The following is a 26,120-nucleotide window of genomic DNA, read 5'->3' as shown; positions in this document are numbered from 1 at the left end:
GAGGCCACAGGTCCCATCCTGACCTACTTTCCCAAGCAAATCCCTCTCCATCAGCGTTCCAGGGCTGGGAGCCCCGTGTGGGGCCRTGACTCCCAGGGAGCTTCCTGACAAATGTTCACAAAAACGTAATTATGGGAGAAATAATAAATGTGTCAGTCCCGCAGGAAGGAATTTCCCGGGAGCGGGGAGCTGTGCTGCCGTGGCTGCGGGCACTCCTCGTGCATGGAATTAACTGGGAAAAGCCCTCCCCAGCCCTGAGTTGGTGCATTATTGATGAACCTCTCAGGGCAGCCATGACTTACGGGCTCTCCTGCCTTGCTTTTCCCTTCATTTCTCCCTGGGATTGGTGGGATCCGTGGCACGATGGAGCAGAGATGCCTTTTCCGTGCTGCAGTCCCAAGGAACAGCTGGATATCCCACCCACAGGGAGGGTGGGGGCTGCAGACCCCTGCCCGTGTCATTGGTGGGCCTGGGACAGGTTTGGGGACAGGGACAGGGGTGGCTCTCAATGAAACCCCTGTCCCCAAGGTGCCCTCCCACACAGCCGAGGGATTTGCATTCCCCAAAGGATTTTCTTAATTAGGAGACTCGACAAGAGCTCTGGGTCCCCCACCCACTCATCCCCGCGCTTCAAAGCTCTGCCCACCCCCTGCCACAGCCCTGTGGGGACACTCTGGTGGCACTGGYGCCATGGGGAGGAGGGGACAGGAATCCAGGGCTTGAGCCAGGAGGAGAGACCAAGGCTCCTCCTGTCCCTCAATCTCCTTTCCTTCTCTGCTGCTGAGGACATCCACAACTTTGGTGTGGGTTTAGGATCCTCCTGAGGGATGGACGTGCTGTCACCTTGCACCCCCTGCTCTGTCCCTGCCGTGCCCAGGGTGGGTGTTCCTGCTCTGTGACCCTGTGCTGACATCCTCAGGGATCTCCAGCTGGGTTTGGTTTGGTCCTGGGGCTGCCCATGGGGTCAGAACTGGACATAGTGGCCACATCAGTGCCCTATCAGTGCCCACACCTGCCATGCCCACACCCCAAGGCAGCAGCACGTAAACGTGGCCGCGTTCCCACAGTGAGGAATTGATCCCCACTGCTCCGTTTATGGGGTGGCGTAATCCCACAGAACCGTCCCCGTAATATCCCAAACTAAATCATTTATTCTTGCCAAAAATCCAATAAAGAGCTCAGGCCTCCTCCATAGGCAGATAAAGCCCAGATTAACGGGGCTGCCGAGATCAAAAAAACAGAAAAAAAGAAAGGAAAAAAGGAGGAAACTCTGGGAAAATGAGTGCGGGATGGAGAGGAGACTCCTGCCACCTTCTCCTTTCCCAAGGCTGCTGCAGCTCAGGGTTTTATTACAAAAAGCCACCTAAGTATTACAGACTAATCCCTAAATCCCAGCCTAGTAAAATATGGAATGGATTTTGTAAATTGTGCCCTTTACAAAGCTGATTGAACTTTTTTTTTTTCCCTTTTCTTCTCCTTCCCCCTCCTCTCCCAGGGGATCTTTTTTTCTCCTTGGGGACCATGGTGGCTTTTGATTCTCATGTCCTGGCTCTGCTCCTTCTCCAGCCTCACCTGCCTGGTCCCAGCCTTGAGCTGCTGGATGGGATGGGATGTGATGGGATATGATGGGATAGGGTGGAATGGGATGGGAAAAGAGATGTGGTAAAGCACAGGGAAGGGAAAAAGGAAGGGGAAACACTGTGCAAAATCACCTCCTCCTCCTCCCCTCAGCCTAATTTTATGGCTTTCTGCCTTCTCTGGAGCTCCCCAAGATGATGTGGAGCTGGTGAGGGACTCAGAGGTCACTCTGGGGATTGGTGTCCCCTGGTTGCTGCCGGGTGCTGGATGGGACAAGGACACCCCCATTCCCCACCGAGGCAGTGGGGCCAGAGCCAGGATCCCGGGGTCACTCGGGGACCGTGCWGTCCTTGGCTGCTCCTCGGAGCCTGAGCAGGGCCTTGGCTGTCTGTCCAGGCAATAAATCCTGGTGTCAGCCGTGGTGGGACAGTCTGTCACCTCTGCTGTGACCTCAGAGTGTCACCAGCCCACGCAGCTCCTCGGGCTCCTCAGGATGTCAGGATAATCCTTGGGGCTGTGGAACCTGAACCCCCTRGGACCCCACAGAACTGCGGGATGAGCTCAGCATCACCAACCCTCTTAGTGACTGGAGGGGATCAGCTTGGGCACTGCTTTCCTTCCTCCAACATGATTTCCTGTTGGTTTTTATTTTTTTTATTTTTTTATTTTTTTTTTTAATTTTTTTTATTAAAGCAAGATGTTGCTGGAAAAATCTTCTCCCTTCCCTGTTTTTCCATCAAATCATTTTGCAGAGGAACATCTGGCAGCAGCTCACAAACGGGCTGCTCCCKCCTGTCGCGGTGGCGGGGCCGGTTCCCGCAGCTGGCAAACGCCACCTCTGTCACCACGGTGCCCGTCATCCCGTGCCACCGGGTGACACGGCGGGCAGCGGGGACGGGGACCCGGCGGGGACGGGAGCTGGGGAGAGGAGAAGCAGCTGCCACGTCTTTGGTTTGACTCCGTTCCACCCCGAGCTGYTGTTTCCTTTGGTTTGAGGGTAGCKCMGAGGCTGACGGAGACCTGGGACGGGATCCCAGCTCGGAGCCTGCGACAGCCGGAGCCAAGGCCGGATCCCTGCCTGCGCTCTGATCCTGAGCAGGATTTGGGAACGTTTGGGGGGTGATTGTGCATCAAAGCCCCTCCATCCGGGCCCWGGGGCAGCCTCGATTTCCCCAAAAAGGAAACGGCACAGTCGGGAGCCATCCATCCCTGCCTTCCCTGCCACAGCCCATCCCGGCGACGCAGCACCGGCGTTACCGCTTGGAGCCCGCGCTGGAGGATGTTAGGTGGTAACCATGGCAACGGCCAGGTTTCTCTTTCCTTGCCCTTGCCAAYCACCTTGAGATGCCACCGCGTCCCGGCCACCAGCCGGGCACCTCGTGTCGCCCCAGGCAGCGGTCCCTGAGTGTCCTGGTGCATGTGGCAGCAGGGCGCGGTGCYGGGGATCCCCAGCGTGCTCCAAGGACGGGATTCAGGCATCCAGCACCACCCAGGGATCCCCTCGCCTCGGGGSTGCACGGAGGAGGGACCCGCACCCCGTCCCGCCGCCGTGTCCCCGYGCTGGCAGTGTCCCTTCCCCGCAGYCCCGGCGGAAAGAGCCCGGCGAGGCGCTCCAAGCAACATCTGCAAGTGCTTATCCCCGCAGCCGGCCTGGCCCTTCCCGAAATAGCTCTCCGGGATGGCCGCCCGTGCCAGCACTGATGTAATTTGCTTTTATTTCCCTCCCGTCTGCTCGTTCCCCGCCGAGCCGCGGTTCCTGTCAGGCTCTGCTGCCGCAAGCCCGGCACGGCCGGGGCGCTCCCGGGTGATGCTCCCGGCGCCACGGAGGGGCTGGGCGGGGGGTCCTGGTGCTCTGCTGGATGTGAGGCCATCAGAAGCTCCTCATGTCCATCTCTGGAGCTGGGACAAGGCTTATTTCTCCGGCGTGTGGGTGAAATTTGGGAAATCCGGGCTGCTCCGGTGGGGTTGGGGCAAGCGGGGAGGGGCTGGGGGGCAGCGGTCCCCAAGGAGAATCCCGGTGTCCCCACACCTCCAGCTGTGCCTGCGCCACTCCCAGAGCCCTACAGAGGGGTGATTCCCTGGCTCGTGTCCCTGGCACTGCAGGGTTTGCCCGCAGGGTGCCACAGGGACGGGCACCGCGGCCGTGGGCAGCATCCCAGGGCTGGAGATGCCTTTGCTCCGCAGCTCCCRGCCCCTCTCCATGCAGGGAAGGTTAACTTGGCCACTTCCATGCAAGCAGAGACGGCCGGGCGCGGATCCAGCGTGGAGCCGGCCAGCTGGCGGCCGCCCCTCGCCTGGCTCCGGCACCTCCCTGGCTCCAGCTCCGGCTCCAGCCTCGGGAGCAACGTGTCCGTGCTGCTCCTGCCAGCGCAGCTCCCTCTGTCCCACCGCCACGGGGTCCCTCCCTGKGCTCCAGCCTCTCCCTTGAACCAGAGTTATGGAGGAGCAGGAATTCTGGGCAAAAATCCATGGAGAAAGCACTGTGCCCCGCAGTGTCCCCTTGGTCCCCTCGGGAAATGAGCGGTGTCCTTGTCSCCTCGGCACACACCGCCTGTGCCCGCTGCCACCGTGCCGCTCCGAGACTGCGTCCCCCGTCCTCCCCCCCYGCAGGAACACATGGCACCACGTCCTCAAATAATTGCTTCATTACGGGCTAATTACTGCAATTAACTGAGCAGAGCTCCTGCGAGGCGAGGCGCGTCCCTCCAGYCCCCTGCCCGTGGAGGTGGCACCACCCGTGGCACATGGAGGCTCCACCTGGGTCAGGGGTTCCAGCCTGGCACCCTCAGGCTGCTCAGTCCCTTGGGGCTCCGATTGGAGCCCAGGGCTAGGAGTGTGGATCTGTGGCGAGCCCAGGGCTAGGAGAGTAGATCTGTGGCCACCCCAAAGCTGCCTTGGCCACTCCCATCCTGGAGCAGTTTGCCGTGGGATGGACACGTGCTGATGTCATGTAGCAATCCCTGGTGCTGGTCCCCTGGTGCACATGAGGTCAGTGACATCCAGCACCAAGGATTGCTRTTCCCTGATGACCTTCAATGGCTTTCCCCATCCTCCTGGCACCGTGGTGGCTCCGTGGCTCTGCTGAGCAGGAGCAAGGCCAGGTTTAACTTCTATCCCTCCCCTGGACCTTCTCCTGCACACACCAGAGATGGGAAGCAGAGGCAGCTCCAGCTCTGGGCTCTCTGGAGGTTTTGGGGTGGCTCTTGCACTGTTCAGCCACCCAAAGCCACTGAGGGAGATGGGATGCAGCGGGCACAGAGATGATGTGTCCCCATTTGTCCCCCAAAATGGGGAAGGTGCCAAGTGGGATACACATAGTCCTCATGCTCGACTGTGTCCCGGGTGTTGTCGCTGTCCTGGTGCCACCGTGAGAGCTGGGAGTGCCAGGACAGCCGTGTCCCGTGCCAGCGGTTGTGCTCAGCTCCGCTGTCATTGTCACGGCCGCGTTCATGAATAAATGAAGTGCGAGCAAAGCGTCTGCCTAATGGCACGGTGACAAATGTGTACCAAAACCGGAGGGAAAAGGGAACGATTTGAGGAATTCAATTATTTAACAGAAGCTTGTTACTGCCATTGCACCGGGGAGCCTCCACCAGCACGGCCCTGGCTCTGCTGGGGGGTGGCAGGGGAGGTCCTGGGGTGCTGAGGGGGGTGTTGGGGACCACAGCTCCCAGGGATGGGGACACACGGGGTGGGGGTTGGCAGGAGCTGGTGGCAGTGGAAGGGATTCATTGGCACCTCGGGAGGTGCAGATGGACTCAAACGTGGTGTGCTCAGCCTGGTTCCTGAGGCTGGACATGGCACAGGGTCAGCACCTCAGATCCAGCCCTGGTGATGCCACAGTCTAAAGTCACACGAGACAGGGACCCACAGAGAGGGACTGGCACTGAAAGTGGATTTAAATCAGTCCCACTCTCTGTCCCCAGTGCCCAGGGATGTGTGCTCYCCAGCCTGGCCATGGTCACATCAGTGTGGCACAGGGGACAAGGAGCACCAGCTGCCTGTCCCCGCTGCCTGGAGCTGGGGGCTGGGAYGGTCCATTCCTCCCTTTTGAGGTCACAGAGACCTCCAGCTCCATCCTGCACCGCAGCCAGCGCTCCCTCCCCGGGGCTGTGGGGCCGTGCCATGTCCTTGTCCGCGGGTGCCAGGAGCCGAGGCCAGCACGGATCAGTGCCCATGTCCCTCCCCGCGCAGCCGGCGGTGACGGATCCTGGCAGGGGACGGGAGCATGTGGATGTGGGCAGGCTCTGGCAGGGGCCGTGGGCTCAGGGGCCAGCTCCCCGTGCACGCCCCGCCGCTGCCTGGGGACAGCTCGCTCCGAGCTCCATATGCTGGAGGAGATGAGCTTTATCCACTCCCAGCCTCCTCTGGCTGCAGCCCAGGCTCGGGCTCTGGCACCGTGTCCCTCCATCTCTCCTTTCCTTCCCTGCAGCTCCGTGGGGCAGGAGCAGACCTGGCTGAGCCCCGGGGGGACAGTGACATCCCCTGATCACTTCAGCACAAAATCCAGCGGGAGCGTGGCCCGTGCTGAGCCCCATCCACGGCCAAATCAGCGCAGGGCCGTCCATCCATCCCCTGCCACTCCGCGGTGACAGCCACCGCCCGTCCCAGCGCCCAGGGGACACGGATGTGAGCATTTAGGGCCCTCCTGCCAAAGGAGCTCCCGGCGCCGCTGGCCCAGCGCTGCCAGCAGCCTGGAAGCTCTCTGGAATTCTCAGCCCTGACAGCAGCCAGAAGGAAGCTGCTGTTTGCCAGGGAGGCAGAGCCTGGCAGAGGCTGCCGGGCTGTGGCCGGTGCCAAGCCGGGGAGCCGCGCCGGGGAACAAGCCCCGGCTCATCCGCGGGAAGAGCCGCTTGGATGCCGACCCTGCGAACGGGCAGGATCAGCGCTGGGATGTGCGTGCCTGGGCACCCCTTTTTCCATTACCAACCCCCCCATGAATTAGGGACCGCACCGCAGCCCCTCTGCCCCAGCCCTCCCTCCGAGGGGTCCCTGCGGAGCGGCAGCCAGCGAGGGGCTGTGTGGAGAGGAGAAAAACGGCGGCGTCAATCGCAGCGGGAGCGGGAGCGGCAGCAGGGGCGGTGATTTAGGGGAGCGGTCACCGCCGGAGCTGATGATGAGCTGCGAATGGAGGGGAGAGAGAAATCAGGCGGTGACACAAAGTGGCATCTGCTCGCGAGGAGTCACCCGCCCCGGGGAGGGGATAAATCCCTGCCGGCACGTTCCTGCTCTCCCGAGAGATGGGTTTGGAAGGGAGGCAGAGGTTGGGTGTGAGTTATTGGCTGAGGAGCGCTTGTGCCAGCTGGCAGGGGACCTCAGGGATGGTGGGACTCCAGTCTGGGACATCAGGGATGGTGGGAGTCTGGTGTGGGACCTCAGAGATGACACGATTCCATTTTGGGACCCCGGGGATGCTGGGTTTTCAGTGTAGAACCCCAAAGACTCCAGCTCTCCCGTGTGGGATGCCAGTGATGCCTTGCCCCAGTCCCTCCTCTTCCTCCCAGGCTTTCCATCTTCTTAAACCCTCATTTCCAAACCAAGATGAAGAAGGAGGAGGAAAAGGAGGCTCCAGAGCCAGGGGTTTCATTCCTGCGCATCTCTTCCCTGAGCGCCAGATGGGCAGAAGGAAATTATCCATAATTCTTTATCTGGAAGTGATGCCGTGGTGCAGAGTCACCTTCTCCTGGTGATTCCAGCTCCAGGGTGGGGGTTGGGGTTGGGGGGAGGGTTATCCTGCTCCGGGGGTCCCCTCCTGCCTCAGAAATGGGATCCTGCTCCATCCCCTCTCTCCCGAGCCGCCCTCCATCCCCGCGCCCTGTCGCTCACCTCCCCGAGCCCGACAAATGATTTACAGGGAGATGATGTACGACTCGCTTGCTCATCTAAGTTTTCCTTTAAACGAGGCTTTTTTTTTTTTGGAACGGCCTCACAAATCGATCCCCTGTCACCCATCCTCAGCTCCTGCCGTGGGTAACGGCGGGGAAATGGATCCCTGGGTCCTTGAGAGGAGYGGGGGCTCTTCCATGAGTGTGTCCAGAGCCTCTCTGTGCACGTGTGCCGGGGGTTGTGGCACACGTGGCTGCACATCAGGATTTCGGAGCGTGCACCCTGGCTCGGGCTGTATATCTGGGTGTGCAGAGCTTTATGACAACCGAAATGGAAAAGACAATTGGATGTCAAAACCTATCCCGGGAACCCATTTATACCCACTGACTTTTATGGGATTCCCACTGATTGATTCAAGCACCATAAAACTTCCCACAGCGGCTCCCAGCTCTCCCAGCCGCTGTTCTGTRGGGATGGGGTTGACTCCTCTGCCCGTGTCCAGCATTTCTGGGTGTGCAGCTTCTTCACAGATCTTTGTGGGAGAAATTTCAGACCAGAGATGCGACCACCGTGCCATCCGTTCCTCTGCTGGAGCATCGGGCAGGATGGAGCTGGAGGCYGWGCCTGGATCCTGCACATTTTCYTGGGGAAAACCCCTCCTCAGCCTCAGTTTTCCGTTTCCAGTGGCTTTTTCTCCTCACAGAGGTGAACTTCACACTCCACTGGCGGCRTCCAAGTGACAGCCCTCGGTGCCACCAAGGCAGGAGCTGGGGTGCTGCACGCTGTCCCCAGAGGGATGATCTGTCACCCTGCCCTGGTGCCGCTGGCACTGCCCTCTGTGCCATGGGCRGTTGGTGGCTCCAGGAAGCCAAAATTCCATGTGTGGACACAGTTCATCACCCTAAAAGCCCAGAGGTGGAACGCCCCAGAGAATGGGAYAGGGGCMTGGGGCTGTGCTCACCCAAATCCTRATCAGAATCTCCCAAGYCCCTGTTTTTCYYTTTATTCCCCCAAATCCTGACWRCAGAAATGAAGCWCTTCTGGATAGAAAGGAATGGAATTTTTCCAGTTGGAAAGAACCTACATGGATCACCTCCCCACAGCCCCCCAACCTGGCCTGAGCAGAGGATGTCCAGGGAACCTGGGCCAAGCMAAACCTCCCCTGAGCTCCCAAAAATAAAATAATTCCATGTCAGAAAGCTTTGAAAAAGGAAATGAAAACCATAATGGAAAAGATGAGGAATAAGGAGAAGAAATTTGAATGTWAAATAGAGGCAAAGCAGGGAAATGAAGGTTCTGGTGGGGGAAGGAGCAGGCAGGATGGGGGGATGTCCCCAGGGAGGGCACGGTGGGGGCTGGAGGAGGTCACCAGTGTCACCAGGAGCCATCGGTGGGCACAGAGCTCGGCACAGCCCGTGGGGCTCCAATGCCCGTGCTGGGGGGGTCTGTCCTGCAAGAAGGTGACGGGAAGCCCTTCCCCAGCACCCCCAGAGCCATTGGCACGGGAGGGAGCGGCTCAGCCGCCCTCCAGCGCTCTCCTTCCCATGGCTGAGCACGCTGACCTTTCCCAGCGCTTCCCGGCTTCCCTGCCGGCTGCTGGGRGTGGGGGGAGGCGGCAGCCGAGCAGCCCCGGCCCCTTCCCCCTCCCCAGCACTCACCCCGCACCTCCTCACATGGATACCTCCGGGTGTGCGCCGAGAGATTGGACACAATCAGGGCACGGCGATTACAGCACAGGGACAGGCGGTGGGCGGCTGGCAGAGTGTCCCCAGCGTGTGCCTGTGACAGCAGGGAGTGATGGTGGCACATGAGGGTGACAGGCAGAGTGTGACCCTCCCAGACCCTGCACAGGAYGGGGAGTTCTGCCAGGAGTCCCAAGATTTGGGCTGGGAAGGTTTGGTGCAGGTTCCTGCCACAATTCCAGGCATGGGGTGACAGTGTTGTGGCTCTCACATTGCCGTGGCACTGCCATTGTATCACCATTGTGTCACCATTGTGTCACCATTGTGTCACCATTGTGTCACCATCGCATTGCCATGGCACTGCCATTGTGTCACTGCTGCGTTTTGTGTCACCATTGCATCGCCATTGTGTCACTGGTGTGTCACTGGTGTGTTGTCATGACATTGCCATTGTGCCACCATTATGTCACCACTGCATTGTCACAACATTGCCATTATGTCACAGTTGTGTCACCATTGCACTGCTACACCATCCCTTTCCCATCTCTTTCCCATCCCTTTCTCATCACTGTCCCATCCCTTTCCCATCCCATCCCTTTCCCATCCCTTTCCCATCTCTTTCCCATCCCTTTCCCATCTCTTTCCCATCCCTGTCCCATCCCTGTCCCATCCCAATCCCATCCCACTGTCCTTCCCACATCCTGCCCCATCCACAACACCCCAGTTTGTCACAGTGTCCCCCACCCCGCTGTCTCCTCCTGGTGACTTTTCCCCGTTGCACCAAATCCCTGTGGGGCTGTTCCATCCCGATCCCAAACTCAGGAAGCCGAGGACATCCCAAGGCATGGCTGAGCTCCCAGTACAGCGTGTCCCAGTGTCCCAGGAAGGACAGACACACACTGCTCCGTGCTCCCCCGTGTTCCCACCCCTCGGATAAAAGTGCTGCTCCTGGAATAAAGGATTTCGGAACCCGCTGTGCCTGTGTGGATAGAAACTCATTTGTTTAATAGGCAGCAGTTTGGCTTTGTCATGTTCATTTAGTTTTTAATGACGCACAGTTGTGCCAATATTGATTTTAGCTTATAGGGACTCAAAAAATTTACTATCTGGAATTATCTGAAATGTAGCTGTTTTATCCAGCGGGCAGCGAGATGGATCTTTCCCGGCCTCGCTCCCAGCAAGGCGGAGGCACAAAGCAGCTGGGAAGGGCTCCGTGTCACCCCTGTCCTCATCCCACCCATGGAATGGCCGTGCAGGGAAACTGAGGCAGGAGGGGTGGTTCGCCCAGGTTTTGCCTGCGGGGTTGTGCTGGAATTTGCTCCAGYTGTCGGGTCTTTCCCCCGTATCTCATGGGGATGTTTGTTGTGRGAAGGAATGTGGGAGAGCCCAGAGCTGCCCCTCACCCCCACCCAGCGCCTCGTCCTTCGCTAATGGTTAACGAGTCAACAGCTCTCAGGGGGGACAAGAGACAGCAAATCCCACCCGTGACCCCTTAGAAGCAGAATTCCTCAGCGGGAACCAGCCAGAATCCATTTCCTGAGCGTCCCTGGGGCGATGCTCCGGCTGTAGAGACCCCCGGAATTCCCGCAGGATGGGTGGGCTCGGTGTGAGGAGGGGGCTGCCCAGGGACCCTCCTGCCSGGYGTCCCCACAGCCCAATCCCCACCCAATTATGGAATAATTCACTTTGAGGTTTGGCTGCTGCTGACGGGATTGATTGAGGAGCTGGTAATTACATCTCCCTAAAAGGCCCCTGGGGCTTTGTGGGAACACAAGTGGGGAAGAGAAAAGCTGATTTTTATGGGGGGACAGGCCTGGGGAGCCCGCCAGAGCCACGTGTCCCCCTCGCCGTGTCCTCACACGTGCCCACTCCCCGCAGCCTGAGCTCTGTGTCATCCATTATGCAGCTCTGTAAATATATTATTTACCATTTCCCCGATTTTCACTCATTATTTATCACCTGCAGGCAGGGCTGGAGCCCCCAGCCGGGATCCTGCCCCAGGAATTGTCGGGGCTGGGGCTCCCCYCTTCCCTGGGCAGCAGAGGTGGGAATTGGGAAGCTGCAGGCTGGGGGTTCCAGGTACCCTGAGCACATCTGGAGGAGTTTATCCACGTGGGATAAATCTCCTGCTTTAATTCAGAGCAGAGATGGGGCAAGGGTTCTGTGCAGCTGCTTTGGGGTGCCCAGTCTGTGCCARGGCAAGGAAATGCTGGAGCTGGCCCTTTCCGTGAGGCATGAGCCACGAGTGACCCTTGTTGGGCATCGGTAAGATGGATTTGGATGCTTTTGTAGGATTTTGTTGGCAGTAACCCCAAATTATGGGGTGTGAAAAGTGCTGCTGTGGGCACCCTGGGTGCTTCAGTGATGATGGAAAGGTCATGGGTGCTGGGAGAGTGACAACACAAGTGACATCTCCTAAAAAGTGATCTGGTGTCCCCTCCAAGTATTTTTGGGTCTGGATTTTTCAACAAAAAAATCCCTTTCTCTCGGTTTTGGATGTGGAATCAGGGAGAGGGTTATTGCCGACGCTGTGGCTGAGAGGAGGGGGTTTGGGGGGGCCCTGGCACCCCCAGCCTGGCTCTGGCTGCTGAYGGGGGGTCAGCTATGAGCTCCTCAAAAACCTCAGCTCCTGGAAGCGTGTGATTAAGTGAGAACCTTGGATGCAGCCCCCAGCAAACCTGGCTGGTCCCCAGCTGCTGTTCCCGAGGAACGCTCCGAAGGTGGCCTTTAAATGTTAAGAAATCATGTTAAAATGAGCCAGAGCCTTAGTTTAAATTTTTAATCTCCTGATTTAAAAACTCAGCCTCGAGGTCTGGGCTGTTGGTGGGGGCTGCTGCTGCTGGGKGGGAGTTTCTGTGCTGGTGGTCTCTCTCTCTGGGGTGTGGGGTCAGCTCTGGAGTTGGGGGTTACCCCTTTGCCCTCCCGCTGCAAAACAGAGCCAGATTTCCCTTGGCCCATCTTAGGGATTCTCTTGGCTCTTTCCAGACTGTAGGAAAATGGAAACTGGGCTTTGCAGGGCAGTGGAGGAGCAGTTGGTGTTTTTGTAGTTGGGGTGACCCTGTTTTTGTGGTTCCAGTGTTGGGCATGTCTCTGTCCCCAAGGAGCTGCCTCTTTGAGGCTCTGGAGGAGGATTCAGCAGTGTGAGCCCTCAGCTGAGGAAGGGAGGGTCTGGAGCAGCAGGAATGGTCCTTCCCCCCTCCCTCAGCCCCTCTCACGTGGAGCAGCACCCGGGGGTCCAGGTGGAGACCCCCACACCCTGCTCGTCATGTGAGAGATAAATGTGCAAGCTGAGCTCCTCGGGAGCCGCCAGCGCTGCGGGGAGGAGGATGAAAGGTGTGGATGGAGCAAAGGCTCCTGCTCTGCCCTGCYCGCCTCCCTGCGATTAGCGCCTCTCCAGCCGGGAGGGGAAGGTCAGGAGCTGTCTCGGGGTGCTCAATCACGGGGTCAGGAGAAGGAGCTTCAATGCCAGCGCTGTGCGGGGTTTGGGACCCCCTGGTGCTGCTGCCAAACCCTGTTTGGAGGGAATCTGGGATTCCCAAATTCACCCTGGACAGGAGGGACCCCTCACCCCCTGCTCCAGGGGTTCGTGGATCACTCGTGTCCRTCTGATGGGTGCAGAGTGCTGGCAGCCACGAGCAGCTCTCCCTGCAAAATCTCCTGTCCTTCACGGCTCGTTCCCAAATTTCTCCAAGAGAGCTGGATCCTGCTCAGGGATGGGATCCCTGTCCCCAGTGCCAGGGAGGTGACACCGCTCTGCTCCCGGCCAGCTCAGARCCCCCAGCACCGAGCACGGGCTCGCTGGAACCTTGAGGAAAGATTTAATTGGGCTGAGATGCCCCAAACGTGATGCTGGGAGAGAACCCCGGGGCTGGGAAGAGGAGCGGCCCTGGCAGGAAGGAGAGGGCGCACTCCTGGTGCTGTTCCTTTCCTCGGTGTTTTTTTAGCTCGTTAAAGATTTAAGATGTTTCTGTTCCGAGCCKGTTTGGAGGCTCCTTGTGCAGCACCCGAGGGCAGAGTGGAGCCCTGTTTGATGCCCTTGAAGCTTCAGCCCTGCCAAAAACGGGGCATTTGCCTGCGTGTGGCCTTGCAGGGCTGGGCAGAGCCCTCAGGGCCCGGGGAATGAATGAGGTGGCTCTGACTCATCCCCAGCTGCAGCTCTGGGGAGAAGGGACCTGTCCTAAACCCAGGTTTGGAGAGAGGAGTTAAATGATTGCTGAGGCTGCTCTGGCCTGCAGCGCTACCTGGGATCGACTGCTCCAGCAGAGCTGATGCTTCTGGAGAAAAAAAGCCTCTTTCAATCTTAATTAAAAAAAAACCCCAAAAAACAACAACAACAACAAAAAAAAAACGGTATTAGGGAGCCTTGCTGCAGCCAGAGTTATCCTCCCTGTTAGAAATGTGCAGGTTATTGCTGGTCTGGATGGTTCTGGCGTCTCCTCGTGCCTGTGGGAGCTTGTTACCCTGCTGTCCGTGAGGCCCGGATCCAATTTCTCTTCCCTGCGCCGGTGCTGACAGCCTGTGGTTACATSCATCTCCTCTCCCCTTTGATAGCGGAGAAGGACGGAGCTCCTGGAGTCTCTCACTCACCGGCAGCGCTTCCGACCTCTCCTTGCACTTCCCAGCCCTTTCCCGGAGCAGGGAGCGGGGATGCTGCTCTCCTGCTCGAGGAGAAGGGATGCTGCTGGGAGTCAGTGCCTCCTCTGAGGAAGATGAGGGATGCTGAGGACGGCTGAARCTCTTGGCTGTTGTCCTGCCGTCTTTGGATTATGCCGATGGTCCCCAAAGCTCCTGACAGCCCGGCAAAGACTTTTACATTTCAAACAAAGCCTTGATCTTTTTTTGGAGCTTGCCTTGGTTTCAGACAAGAGTTTTTAATTCAAGCCCAGCGCCGTATTTTGGGTTTGACTTTGATGCGCCCTCTTCAAGCAGGAGGCAAAATAACAGCGTTCACATCCGCAAATAGCCCCGGGGCGGGCTCCTGCTGCCCGCGGCCGGCGGCTCCGCGGGGCCGACCCCTCCTTGGCCGCGGCTCCGGCCGCAGCTCGGGGATGTGCAGCTGGATACCCCCGTGCCGGGGTCAGCGATTGAGAGACGAGCTCAAAACCCCCTTTTARAGGAGTCTTGGAGAGGCAGGAGTATTGTGATGTGGCTCACGCTGGTTTGCAGGGATGTGCTGTCACGATTCCCGGTGTAATTATAGGTGGTGTTGCCCCAAATTGTAGCTCAAGCGGGGATTCTCTGCAATGCTGCTGGAGGAGGGGGCCAAAACTCGTGAGAGATGGAGAAATGTCCTTTGTGAGGCAGGAGTGACCCAGCAGTGCTGGGAGGACACAGCCTGGCACCCGGGAATGTCCCCAGGGCCGTGGGATGGTGACARTGTGGGGCCACCAGAACCCGCTGCYCTCCTGATCCCTGGGATGTGCCAGCGTTGTGCAGAGCAGCTCTGGGCTCTTCCATGCTCTCCTGGAGACAGGTGTGGTGTTTCCTGCTGGAACTTGCTCCTGCTTGGAGCGATTTGGGCAGAGGAGAGCTGGCACAGAGCAGGCGGGACTGAGAGGGGGGATGTGCTCTGGTGGGAACATTGATGTGAGATCCAGACTCAATCAGTCTGGGTGACCGTGGGGAACCAGGTACCTGTGCAAGTGGGTAATAAACTACTCACAGCTCGGCAAGATTAATTGTAATAACCATAAATCAGAGCCGGCACCAGGGTCAGACCTGGATTTATGGCCCTGGAGACAGGAATTCCTGTTCTTCATGGAACAAAGCCCTGATCCTGCAGGGGTTTGGGAACGTGCTGAGTGTTTTTGTGGCTGCAGTGTGTGTGTAGGTGCCCGGGGAACGGGTCTGAGCCCCCGAAAAGGGCTGAGTTCACCCCTGGCAGGGCAGCCTCTCCCTCTGCTTGTTCCAGCCAGTAGTGGGAAACACCTCCCTGAGGGGTGAGCCAGGATTGCTGCCTCCCACAGCACATTGATCCCATCATCTCGGTTGAGAATGCCAGCCACGGAGCTGATTAATGCCGGGGTGGGCAAGTGCTGGGTTATTGTTCAGTCTCTCTTCAAGAGGTCGATGGGAAATTTGGCAGTAGCTCTCCAAATACGCAACGTGCACACAGGCATTGTGCCCCCGAGGATTGTGCAGGGTTTACACGTGAGTGTTACAATGCAGTGCAAACACACTCGGGTGCCCGGGAGCTGCCACTCGCAGTCGTATCAATGCCTGTGGGAGAGTTCCCTCGGTCCCTGCCCTGGTGTGACCCGGCAGTGCCGGGGCTGGCTCCAGGCTAATCTGCTCACGCTTTCGTTTCGCCCTGATCCTTGCAGGTCCCTTGGCTCAGAGGTGCCGTGTGTGCTCAGGAGGCTGATCCAGCATTCCGGATGGTTATTTCCTCCTGTGCAGATGGTGCAGGTCCTTGGGTGTTAATGCTCGGTAGCAGCCGTGACTGAGCTGCTTTCCCCCACCTAATGCAAGGCACTGTGCTAGCAGAAAGCACAGACATCTTTGAAGGATGTGCGATCCTGTTGGGAGCTCTGGGTTTGAGGAATTGCGGGATCGGGCCTGATGAGGTGGTGTGTTTTCAGGGAGGTGCTGCTGGGTCATCTCTGGGGTTATAGGTTGTGTTGGTTTTTTTTTTTTTTTTTTTGAGAACCCAAAAATGTTTGCTTTGGTAATCCGATGTCACTGAGCTCTGCTTTAGAGCTACCTGGGGGATGTGCTGTGTCCCCTTCGCAGGAGTCGGGTGCTGATGCTCTGAGTGCGGTCGCAGGGACCGGGGCAGTGAGGGGTGGGTTAGGGTGGGAGCTGCAGACAGGAGCCGCTGCTTCCCCAGCAGGGGCTCCGGGGGCGGGGGGGACCCGCCCGCTCCGCACGAACCGGGGGCGGCCGGCGGGGACGCGCCCGCTCCCTCCGCGGCCGCTGGGTAGCGCTCGGGGCCGCGCCGTCTCCCCGCCTCCCCGGCTCGGGCTGCCCCCGGCTCCGCCGAGCCCCGCCGCCGCCGCTCACTCCGCCGCCGCACCGCGCAGGAGGAGCAGCAGCGGCCGGAGCTCCGAGAGGGGTCGGCGCGGCGCCGCCAGCCCGCCCGCCGTGCATCGCCGGCGGCTCCAAGCGGGACTCCGCGCCGCCGCCCGCCGCCGCMGCACTTTCCCCTGTTCCCGCTGGGGACGAACGCTCCCCCTGTCGCCCGGAGCCGCCGAGGAGGGGATGTCCCTAGGCAAGAGCTGAGCGCTGAGAAGGGGCCGCCCCCCGCCCCCAAACTTTTCGATCGGCCCCGGAGCGGCGGGGACCCGGCCCCCATGGAGCCCGGGCGGGCAGGAGGGGCCGGGGGCGCGGCGCCCTGCGCTTCCCGTCCCCTTCCCTGACGCGGGGCGCAGCGCTCGGGGAGGGGCTCGGCTGTCGGCTCCGCTCCGGATTTGGTGGTCCCGGCTCCGCACGTCCCTGGGGAAGCTGCCGATGGTGGGGAGCTGCCTGTGGACCGCCCCCAGCCCCACGAGGAGCCCTTCACCCCGGCGCCTTCGCCTCCCCCTGRGCAGCGCTGCTGCGGGGGTCCCTGCGCCGGAGCCGCCCGGATTATAAAGTCGGGGAAGTTCTGCCCCCGCAACCCCCCCAGCCTGTCTTGGCGGAGCCATGGCTCGGCTCTGGAGCTGGGGGCTGCTCTGCTTCGCCGTGCTCGCGTTGCCCGGCCCCCCGGGAGCCGGCGCCCAAGGTAAGGGGATGCGGGGGGCGGCGGGAGGTGCGCCGCGGAGAGGTGGGGGGTCCCCGCGTTGCRCCCCTCAACCGAGCCTTCCGCTGCCGCCGGGCTGGGAGATCGGTGTGCCAGCCGGGGGGAGGGAGTGAGGCGGTTCCGGAGCTCCTGCCGGGGGAAGAGCAGCATCCGTGGTGTTCGCAAAGCTCTCCCGGAGCCAGGACTCGGGGCCCGCCGGTGCCGGGCGCAGCGCGGTGTCTGGGGAGGTTCAGAGGGACGAGCAGCGTGGCTCTGCTCTGCCTTCCCCTTAACTACCCTCAGGGATGGGGATGGGGGGAACGTGTTGCTCWGAGCATGAGGCAGAGTCTGTGCTGGACCGCCTTTGGGAGGGTGAGCAACCCTAGGGGGCAACGGCGCCTATTTCACCCCCTCCCCGGGGGCCCCCGTTGTACCCCAAAAGCCGGGGTGCAAGTTTGGGGAGCAGCTCATACGCTGATGTTGGTCCTGTCGACCTCCAGCCACTGGTACAAACTGGCAGGGACTGGGGGTGTCTGAGCCCCAGTGAGTGCCTGGGGCTCCCACTGCACCCCAACAATCCYTGGGGGCTCAGCGCTGCCGGGCAGGGTGAGCCCCTCTCTGCTCCTCGCCCTTGGGGCTCCGGCACAGCACAGGCTGGTTTCAGCTGCTCTGCTACCCCACAGGGATATAAAAATAGTTTGTGGYCCTTTGGGGTGCAGCTGGGGTTCAGAGGGGCCGGGGGGACCCTGGGGTYCCCTTCCCGGCCGTGAGGGTCCCTGCGGGCCCAGAGAGCAGGCTCCCGGCTGGCAGGGCTGCAGCGTGGCTGCCTCTGTCCCTGTGCTTGGACTGAGCAGATCCAGACTGGAAACGGGGGGGCACAGCTGAGCGCAGCGCCGGGGGTCCTCACCCACGACATTTCTTGCCCTTGTTTGTGGCAGCAAGCGAAGCCAGAAGTCCCTGTGCGCTCCCGTGCTCCCGCTCCCCCTGAGCCTCCCCCAGCACTGCTATAATTTCTCAGTAATTAAGTTCAGAACATAACATCTAAAGCGGCAGTATATTATCCGGGCAGGCCCTGTGTGGGGAGCTCTGAAGGTCTCTTTGATTGATTCACTCCCTTGCCGAGTTTCTCTTCTCCTGCCTGGCGTCTCCGGCTGGCGGGTCCCCTGTGATCCGTTTGTTCCCTGCCCGCGGGACGGGCTCCTGGGGTGACCCCATCTCCTTCCATTTACCCGTGGAGCTCCGGGGTCTCTCTGTGGGGTGGAAGATGTGGGGCTCAGCCCTCCGGAGGGGTGGGGAAGGGGCTTTGCTCCGCGCTCCTGGCGCAGGAAGGAGCCGAGCTTTGCGGCTCTGGCTCTCTGCGGCGCGTGTCACGTCCTGGCGGGCGCTGTGACATTGCTCGGTGCCCGGCCCCGGCGTGGCAGCGGCCACGAGCGAGCAGGATGTGCCGGAGGGATCATTCCCAAAGCCTGGCACGCCTCCCCTGCCGCGGGTGGCACTGGGGACGCGCCAGCAGGGTCACCTCCCGGCTGCGGTGSCCGCGGGCTGCCGGCGCTCCCCGCTGCATCCCCGGCACGGGCAAGGAGCCGGGTGACGGAGCTGGGAACAGCCTGGAACGGGCTCCAGCTCATCCCCGCTGCGCTGGGGCAGGAAGGGCATCCCCACAGGGCTGGCGGTGAGGGGCGGCAGCGCTTTGTGCCGGGGCCATTGATTGTGGCAGCCGAAGAAAACGGGATCAATCGGGAAGGGAAGGGAAGGAGGAGGCGACGGTGCGAGACCTCCCGGGMGGGGCGCAGGGGCTGCCCGGGCACAGGGTGAGGCTCTTGGGTACCTGTGGTTGGTTAAAAAAAGGCCCCTCGCTGCCTGCGAGAGAGRGGATGGAAGTTTAATTACAGCCCGTCTGTGCTGTGTAATTATTAATTACCCGTAGCAAAAAATAACTTATTGATTAGGGGCCTCGCGCTAATTACCCGGAGCCCAATGCGGAGCTGGGGGAAGGCTCAGCCGGCAGCGCTGCCCGGGTGGGAGCTGTCGCAGTGCGACCCGTGCCGGGCCTGGGAGGCTGTGCCAGGGCGGGGGGCACGGGCTGCCCGAGGAAAGGCCCCTTAGGCTGATGAACGAGGCTTCCCAAGAGCTGGGGGGAGCCTGGGGGTCCCCAGCCCCTTCCTGCCCGCTGTTTGTAGATTTTGTGACACCCAGGGATGTGTTTTTCCCACATCCAGGGCTGGGGGCACAGCCAGGGACCYCCTGCGCGGGCACAGCACCTCTAATGGGATTGAGGAGGCAGCGGCCAGTCCCAGGAGGGATTTGGGAGGCTTAAGGTTCCAGACGGGATTTGGGGCAGGGGCCTGCCAYGGGCAGCTTCCATCAAAGAGGCTTATTAGAGGTGGCAGCGGGGGAGTTCCAGCATCTTCTGTCCCTGTGCGTGGGGCCTGGGCACGTCTGCACTCGCGGTGCCCTGTGGGGCTGGGCAGGAGGGGGATGAGGATGAGGATGAGGATGAGGACGAGCCCCAGCCCTTGCTGGGGATGTGATGCTGATGCCAGGCTCGTGGCAGGACTCTGGTGATGGGAGCTGCCGGTTCCTCTGTGCTGGTGGCATCAGGGCAGGAGGGATGGCTGAGCCGGTTCCCTGTCCCTGACAGCACTGCCACATTCACTGGTGGCCTCATGCAAGGCTCCGGCTCAGCAAGGAGAGTGGCTTTTAGGGGAGAGGAAGGGAAGATTAAAATTTGATGCTGCTTGGGAAGCCATTAGTGCCTGGGCACGGCGATGATGAAATTTTGATGACCTGATAACCGTAAGGGAGGGGGATACGGTCCGGTCCCAGGCAGGCTGTGTCACCGTGCGCTGTCACTGCGCTGCTCCCCAAAGGTTTGGGGTGCCAGCTGAGGAGGAGAACAGGCAGGACGAGAGCTGCCAGTGGCATGGAGGTGTCTGGGAACTCGTACCCACCTCCAGCTGCTGGGAGAGCCGGCGGTGACTGAGCAGCTCCTGCCCCGGTGCCATCCGGGGACCAGAGTGAGTGACAACGTCGAGTGCTGCTCGTCCCTTAGTGACGGGGACTGGGCTGCGGTGGCATTTCCGCTCAGCGGGAGCACACGCAGGAGCTGCAGGAGAGCGGCAAGGAGGGAGCAGCGGATGCTTTGGCTGCTTGAGAACCTGGGAAAACGCTGATAATTAAAGCGGGAGGAGGGAGGCTGGCGGGCGCTGTGATGAGAGGTGACCCTTCCTCTGCCACTCCACCAACCGTGTCCTTGTCCCCAGCCCGTGCCTGTGGCTGGGGATGAGCTCCAGCCACGCTCACATTACTGTAGGCCCKACACAAACTGATTTGGGGGTGTGTTGGTGCTCGCAGCAGCAGCGCAGAGGGTGCCTGGGGTCGGTGCGGCCCCGTGGGGTGGCACCGGTGGGAGCAGAACCCTCAGGCTGCTGGGTGGGTGAGCGGAGGGTGCCCTCCCCTCGGAGCTCTCGTTACTGCCCCGAGCTCGTTAGCGAGTGGCTGGCGTGTGGCTGGGTGAGAAACGGCCGGGGAGAAATCTGCTGCTGTCAGTGGTGATGTGATTGTGCTAACGAAGGGCGAGCCGAGCGCCCGCCGTGCCCGCGGCTGTGCCAGGCCTGGTGTTCCTGGTGTTCCCCTCGTGGCGCTGGGCCTCGGGCTTCCAGAGCACCCGGGGGGATCCAGMAGCTCTGGGGGGATCCCGCAGCTCTGTGGAGTTGGGATGGCCCGGGGTGGTGGGCACGGGGGCAATGAGGTGTCCTGGAGATTCTGTGCCAGTGCTGGGGAGCGTGCCATGGAGCTGCTGGAAAGGACGTGGGGGCAGGATCACTCAGATGTGGCGGTGATGCCAGGGACCACCCTCATCCCCACGGCTGCTGCTCTTTTTTGGGGTTCCTGCCATCCATGGAGAGGGATCCAGCCTTGGGGTGAGTTCCTGTCCCTCTGTGCCACTCCAGCTGGCAGGAATGTGCTGCCAGCAGCTCTCTGCTGTGCTGGCCATGCTTGGCATCCCTCACACTCGCCTTGGCATCCCTCACACCCCCCTTGGCATCCCTCACACCCCCTTGGCATCCCTCACACCCCCCTTGGCATCCCTCACACCCACCTTGGCATCCCTCACACCCATGCCACTGGCCTGGGCACTGCCCTCAGCACCCTCCGTGGGTTTGGGACTGGCTTTTGGGGTGAAATGTCCCTCTCCTGCTCCCAGCTTTGGGGGTGCATCCTGCACCCCTGTCCCAGTGCTGCCCCTCTCCCCAGCCTGACTCCCAGCACCTGCCCGTGCCCGGGGCAGGCAGTGGCCCCCTCGGTGGCCCCCTCCCCACCCTCCCCTCGCCCCCAGCCCCGGGGGTGCAGGAATGCCTGCCTGGAAAGCCATGCCGGGCTCGGGTTGCCTGGGAACTGGGAAACCTGATCCCTGGGAACGGGGGCCGAGGGCAGGGGACATTCCCGGGCTGCAGCTGGTCCCCGGCCCCCTTTGTCTCTCTGCTCTGATGGGGCCCCCAGGAATGGACACTTGGGGCGTGGGGGCTCTCGGCCTCGAGCAGGGCCATCCCTGGGGACACTGTGACCATGCTCTGGGGTGTCACCAGCATGAGGAAGGGGACCAAGGGGACCGAGGCCAGGCTGGGTGGGGTTTGGAGGAGCTCGGTGTGGCAGGAGCTGTCCCTGTCCATGGCAGGGGTGGGACAAGATGAGCTCTGAGCCCTTTCTGACCCGAACCATTCCATGAGTCTCGGGAGGCYCTGGGATCAGCTGCTGCTGCGTGCCAGCAGCTGGGCATCCCGGCTGGCCACGGCCATGGCACGGCGGCCATTCCAGGAATGCTGAGGTCCCCTGTGCTGAAGCCACCATCCCTCCCTGCCAGCYGTCATTGTCCCCACCCCAGGAGCATGCTGGGGGAAACTGAGGCACGGTAGTGGTGGTGGAGGCGCTGGGAAGGGCACTATGGGGCTGGCTGGTGTCCCGCTGCCTGGTGGCMCTGGGCACAGCGGGAAGGGGACCTGGCACACATCAGCTGCTCCTTCAGCTCCCATCCCACCCTCCCYGTCCGTGCCGAGGCCCCGGGTGTGGGGAAGCCTTGATGAGTTTGACCATTAGCAGAAGAAGCCGCTGAGCTAATTTTAGCCCTGGTAGCTAATTGCTTTCTGCACCGCTGGGTGAGCCCACAACCTGCGAGTCCTCGGCTGTAACCTTGAGCCCTCCYGGCTCCGTGCACGGCAGCACCGGGGTCCTGCCAGGGCAGGGAGCGGGATGGGGGTTTGTCTGTCGGGTCACTGGGCTTTGGAGGGGTTTCTCTGAGACATTGGGGTGTACAAAGCTGGGAGGGGTTGGGGTGCCTGGCAGGGTTCTGCTGCCCACGGCTTGGACCAGAGTCCCTTGTTCTTTCTGTGGAATGGGGACATGTGATGTGGGAGGACTCTGGCTGTCCCCGTGGGGTGTGGACCTGCCAGTGACAGGTCTCCTTCATCAGCCTGATGGACCCCCTTAACTGGGAATTGCTGGATGCAGAGGGCATTTCCCCAGGGTGAGGGGAAGAGTGAGGTTTGGGGACACACGTGCTCGCTCTCCCTGGATGGATGGATGGATGGATGGATGGATGGATGGATGGATGGATGGATGGATGGATGGATGGACGGACGGACGGACGGACGGATGGATGGATGGACGGATGGATGGATGGATGGAGGGATGGAGGAAGAAGAGATGGATGGACGGATGGATGGATGGATGGAGGTATGGATAGAGGGATGGATGGAGGGATGGATAGAGGCATGGCGTGCTGGCTGTCTGGAGGGGGCTGGGACTGCCGGACACAATAGCTCTGTTTTCATCACCCCGCCTCCTGCATGCCTGAAAAACAGCTGATGGCCGTGAAGGGGGATGAAATGGGATTAACTGCTGCTGCTTCCAAAGGGAGCGCGTCCTGCCGAGCCGGACAATGCGCCCGCCRCAGCCCTGCCCAGAGGGGCTCGGCTCTGCCTCCTGCCCGGGCTGTCCCCGGGCCGCTCGGRACCTGCCGGCGCTCCTGCTCCTGCTCTGGGTGCTGCACAGGCTCCCGGGGGTGCTGGGGATTTCTCGGTGCTGCTTCCAGCACGGAGCAGCTCCCAGGGGACCTGTTGGGATGGCAGGAGATCAGAGCTGTCCCACCCCCGCGGGCACCGGGTGCCCATTCTGGACCCCCGCGGTGAAAGGGACGAGCAATCCTCGTGCCGTGAGGGGCTTGGCAGGGTGGGCACCTCTGCCCCGGTGCCCCCGATCGGTGCCAGGGCACGAAGGGGACCCGCGGGGTGTCCCGGGGCAGGAACCACTCGCGGCCACAGCTGCGGCGCTGCCGGGGCGTGCGGCGCCGTGCTCGGTGGAGTGAACTGATGTTTATTTTGATAATGAGTTCTCCATGCATTCGCAAACTAATAAAAYCAACTCATTAGGGGTGGGATGTTCCATTCCGAGCTCTGCCGCCGTTGGGAGAGCACCGGGAAGAGCTCGGCACCCGGCCCCGGCGGGGAGGGAGGTGATGGGTGCCTTCATCGCCTCCTCATCTCCGTTTTCCTCAGTGGCAGGGAGGGCGGTGGAAGCAAAACGCGTGCGGGGAGCAGGGCACGGAGCTGCCGGAGCCYTTCCCCCGGGGCGCCGGGGGAGTCTCGCTCGCTTGGCTTCTCCCCATAAGCTTCACGTCAGGCTGGAATCGCTGGCGCGGCGTTGGCTGGAAAAGCCCCTCTGGCTGGGAGAGCCACAAGTGTGTGAATAAATGCGATGACCAGAGTTTGCTGCGCTGCTCTGGAAATTCAGGGCTGGCTGWGGGGGGGATGCCAGGCTGCCGGTTCTTCCCCCACCCGCGAGCAGGGCTGTCTGGGAAGGAAATCTTTGGAAAAAAAAAAAAAGCTTTTCCAAGGAAAACTCAYGTTCGCTGTCATGCTACAGCTATTTCTGTTTCAAGTGAGCAATGCAATGACTAATTAATACTTAGGAAAAAGGATGTCTGGGCAACACCCCAGTAAATGGGCGAGTGCCCGGTGCCCGCTGGCTCGGGGCCGTGCCGTGGGGAGGGGGACTGGCCACCAGCGCCTTCATCCCGCCTGGCACGGGCAGGGTGCGAGCTGGCAGAGCGTTTTCCATCCCGCGGGGCTGGCGACTCGATTGCGTCAGTGCCTTGGGAAGGGCTGAGTGGGGTTTTTCTTGTGGTTTCTCCCTTCTGTTTTTCTTTCCCCGCCGTTTTTTCGGTTGGGAAGCGCTGCCTGGTTGGGATTCTCGGCGCGAGTCTGGGAAGCGGCTGTTGTGTGTTTGTCTGTCCGTCTGCTGAGCATCCTGCGGGGCCGGGCGAGGCGGGGCACGGCTGTCCCTGGCAGGGGACACATCTCAGGTGCTGCTGTGGCTCCCGCAGGGCAGGTTTGTGGCCGCTTTGCCTTCCCAACCCTTCGTGGCCGCTGTGACCCCAGGAATTTCCACAGCGTAGGGCTGTGGTGTCCTTCCAGGAATTCCTCGAGGATGCAATCAGCGTGTTCCGTGGGGCCAAATCCAACCCTGAGCTGTGCTGTGCTGCCCCGGGCTTGTGTGTCACTCGGTGTGGGTGGGGTGTGACAGGGGACATCCTTCTGGGGACAAGGTCCGGGGTTTTGGGACCCCACCGTGCTGGACAGCTGGGTGTGGACCCTGCTCCTGTGGGGCAGTTCCGATCCTGGCTGCAGAGCATTTGGGAGCGGGGCTGGGAAGGGCTGAAATGCAGGGAGGGGGATTCACTTTGACCTCTCTCCTGCCCCGGGGAGCGTCCGGCTGGGGGCTGCTGGGGGATCTGGGGTTGATCCCCATCGATCCTTCCCTTCCTCAGTGTTTTGGAGCCTCTCCCGGGAGAATCAGCCGTAGGATCCGGCCCCTCTAATAGCGTTGAGTCACTCTCCGGGTGTCCGTGACTCACAGCAGTGACCCAGATACGGCGGAGCTGCGTAATCGCGGGCTTCGGAGGATTTCTGCCGTCGGAAGGAGTTTGCTGGGGAAGGAGTTTTGTCCGGAGCCTGGAGCTTGTTAAACATCCCCAGCCGGGGGACAGGCTCAGCAGGACAATGTCTGTGTGTGCAGGGCAGCAGGGCAGCTCTGGGGGTGTCCCCTGGGCTGGGGGGCTCCTGTCCCCCCCGGATCATCCCTTTGCTGCAGATCCCTTCCAGCTCCTGGCAGCTCCAAACGTTTGGGGTTGGGATTGGGATCAGACTCTGGGGTCCGTGTGCTCGGAGCCGGCTGTGGGGGCTGCTCGGTGCCTCGGAGCACAAAGCCCMGCTTGTCGGCCCCCCGGGCTCGGGGCTGGAGCGCACAACGGGGCCGTGTGTGTGTGTGTGTGACGGTTTGGGGTTTCCCGGGAGGGAAATGTTGGTTTTTCCAGCGGCAGGGATGGGCAGGCACACAGCCCCACTCTGTTCCCAGCCACGGGGCTGAATAAATCCCTGTTTCCCGGCAGGGCTGAGGTTTCTCTGTTGGCTCTGGGAGCGTTTCAAGCCTTACCTTCCCCACGTTGTCACCGGGGTGCACCTGGCTGTGTCCCCAGTGCCACCGGGGCTGGCTACTGAGGGGCTGTGCTCCATGGGAACCCTGAGGGGATAACGCTGGCACGGCTCTGGCTCTGCTGCAGCGGGCAGATGACGGGCTGTCACCAGGTTTGGGACATGGCTGGGAGCTGCTGAGGCGTTTAGGGAAGGGATTGCCAAAATCAGACTGCGGAGAGAGGTGGCATCATCTCCAGCACTGCTGTGGGAGAAGGGAAAATCTGTGCCTTTCTCCATCACCCCTGTCCTGGAAGAGCCTGGCTCCCCCCTCCCAGATCCCCAACCCCTGGGGGGTTCACCCGGGCATGGTGAGGTTGCCCATGGCCCGCTGAGCCCGCCAAGAGCCCCGGCTGTGGAAGAGGAGCTTGTTATGGAGCCATCCTGCTTTTAATTAACAAATTAAAATCCTAGTTAACAATCCAGCCCCAGGGCTGTTGGAGGCTGGGAGAAGCTGGAGCGTTTGTTATGGAAACAGCAGTTAATTAACAAATAAATAAATAAGTATGGGCCTGGAGACAGATGTGGGAGGAGGAAGGGGAGATGGCAGCGTGGTCGGGGTGTCCCACCGGCCTGGCCGAGGGAGGAGGACATCCGTCTGTCCATCCGTCCATCCATCCGTCCATCCATCCATCCATCCATCCATCCATCCATCCATCCATCCATCCATCCATCCATCCATCCATCCGTTTGTGCGGGGGGCTCATGCTGGCACTGCCAGGGCAGATCCGGCCACGTTCGTGCCTGGGGCCACCTCGGCTGGGTTTGGGGCTCCCGGGCTCTGTCTGGGCTTTTCCTGAGCGCCGC

The 26,120-nt window shown here is 61.1% G+C and overlaps 2 protein-coding genes across 2 annotated transcripts in view; one reads left to right on the top strand and one right to left on the bottom strand.

Annotated features, from left to right (window-relative positions):
* The window catches only part of RPL38 (ribosomal protein L38), a 135,662-nt gene that overhangs the window by 25,110 nt on the left and 84,432 nt on the right, over positions 1-26,120 (bottom strand). The gene's annotated exons all lie outside the window — the stretch shown is intronic.
* Positions 16,090-26,120, top strand: part of SDK2 (sidekick cell adhesion molecule 2) — a 45,210-nt gene continuing 35,179 nt past the window's right edge. Inside the window, exon 1 of the mRNA XM_057383213.1 lies at positions 16,090-16,788. Within this exon, the coding sequence (XP_057239196.1) occupies positions 16,710-16,788 (79 nt within the window). The 5' untranslated portion in view covers positions 16,090-16,709. The remainder of the gene's footprint in view (positions 16,789-26,120) is intronic.

This window comes from Malurus melanocephalus, unplaced genomic scaffold (genome assembly GCF_030028575.1).
Source record: "Malurus melanocephalus ecotype Western Australia unplaced genomic scaffold, MMel_1.1 scaffold_616, whole genome shotgun sequence".
Classification (NCBI taxonomy): Eukaryota; Metazoa; Chordata; class Aves; order Passeriformes; family Maluridae; genus Malurus; species Malurus melanocephalus.
This window is presented reverse-complemented; position numbering and strand designations above follow the sequence as displayed.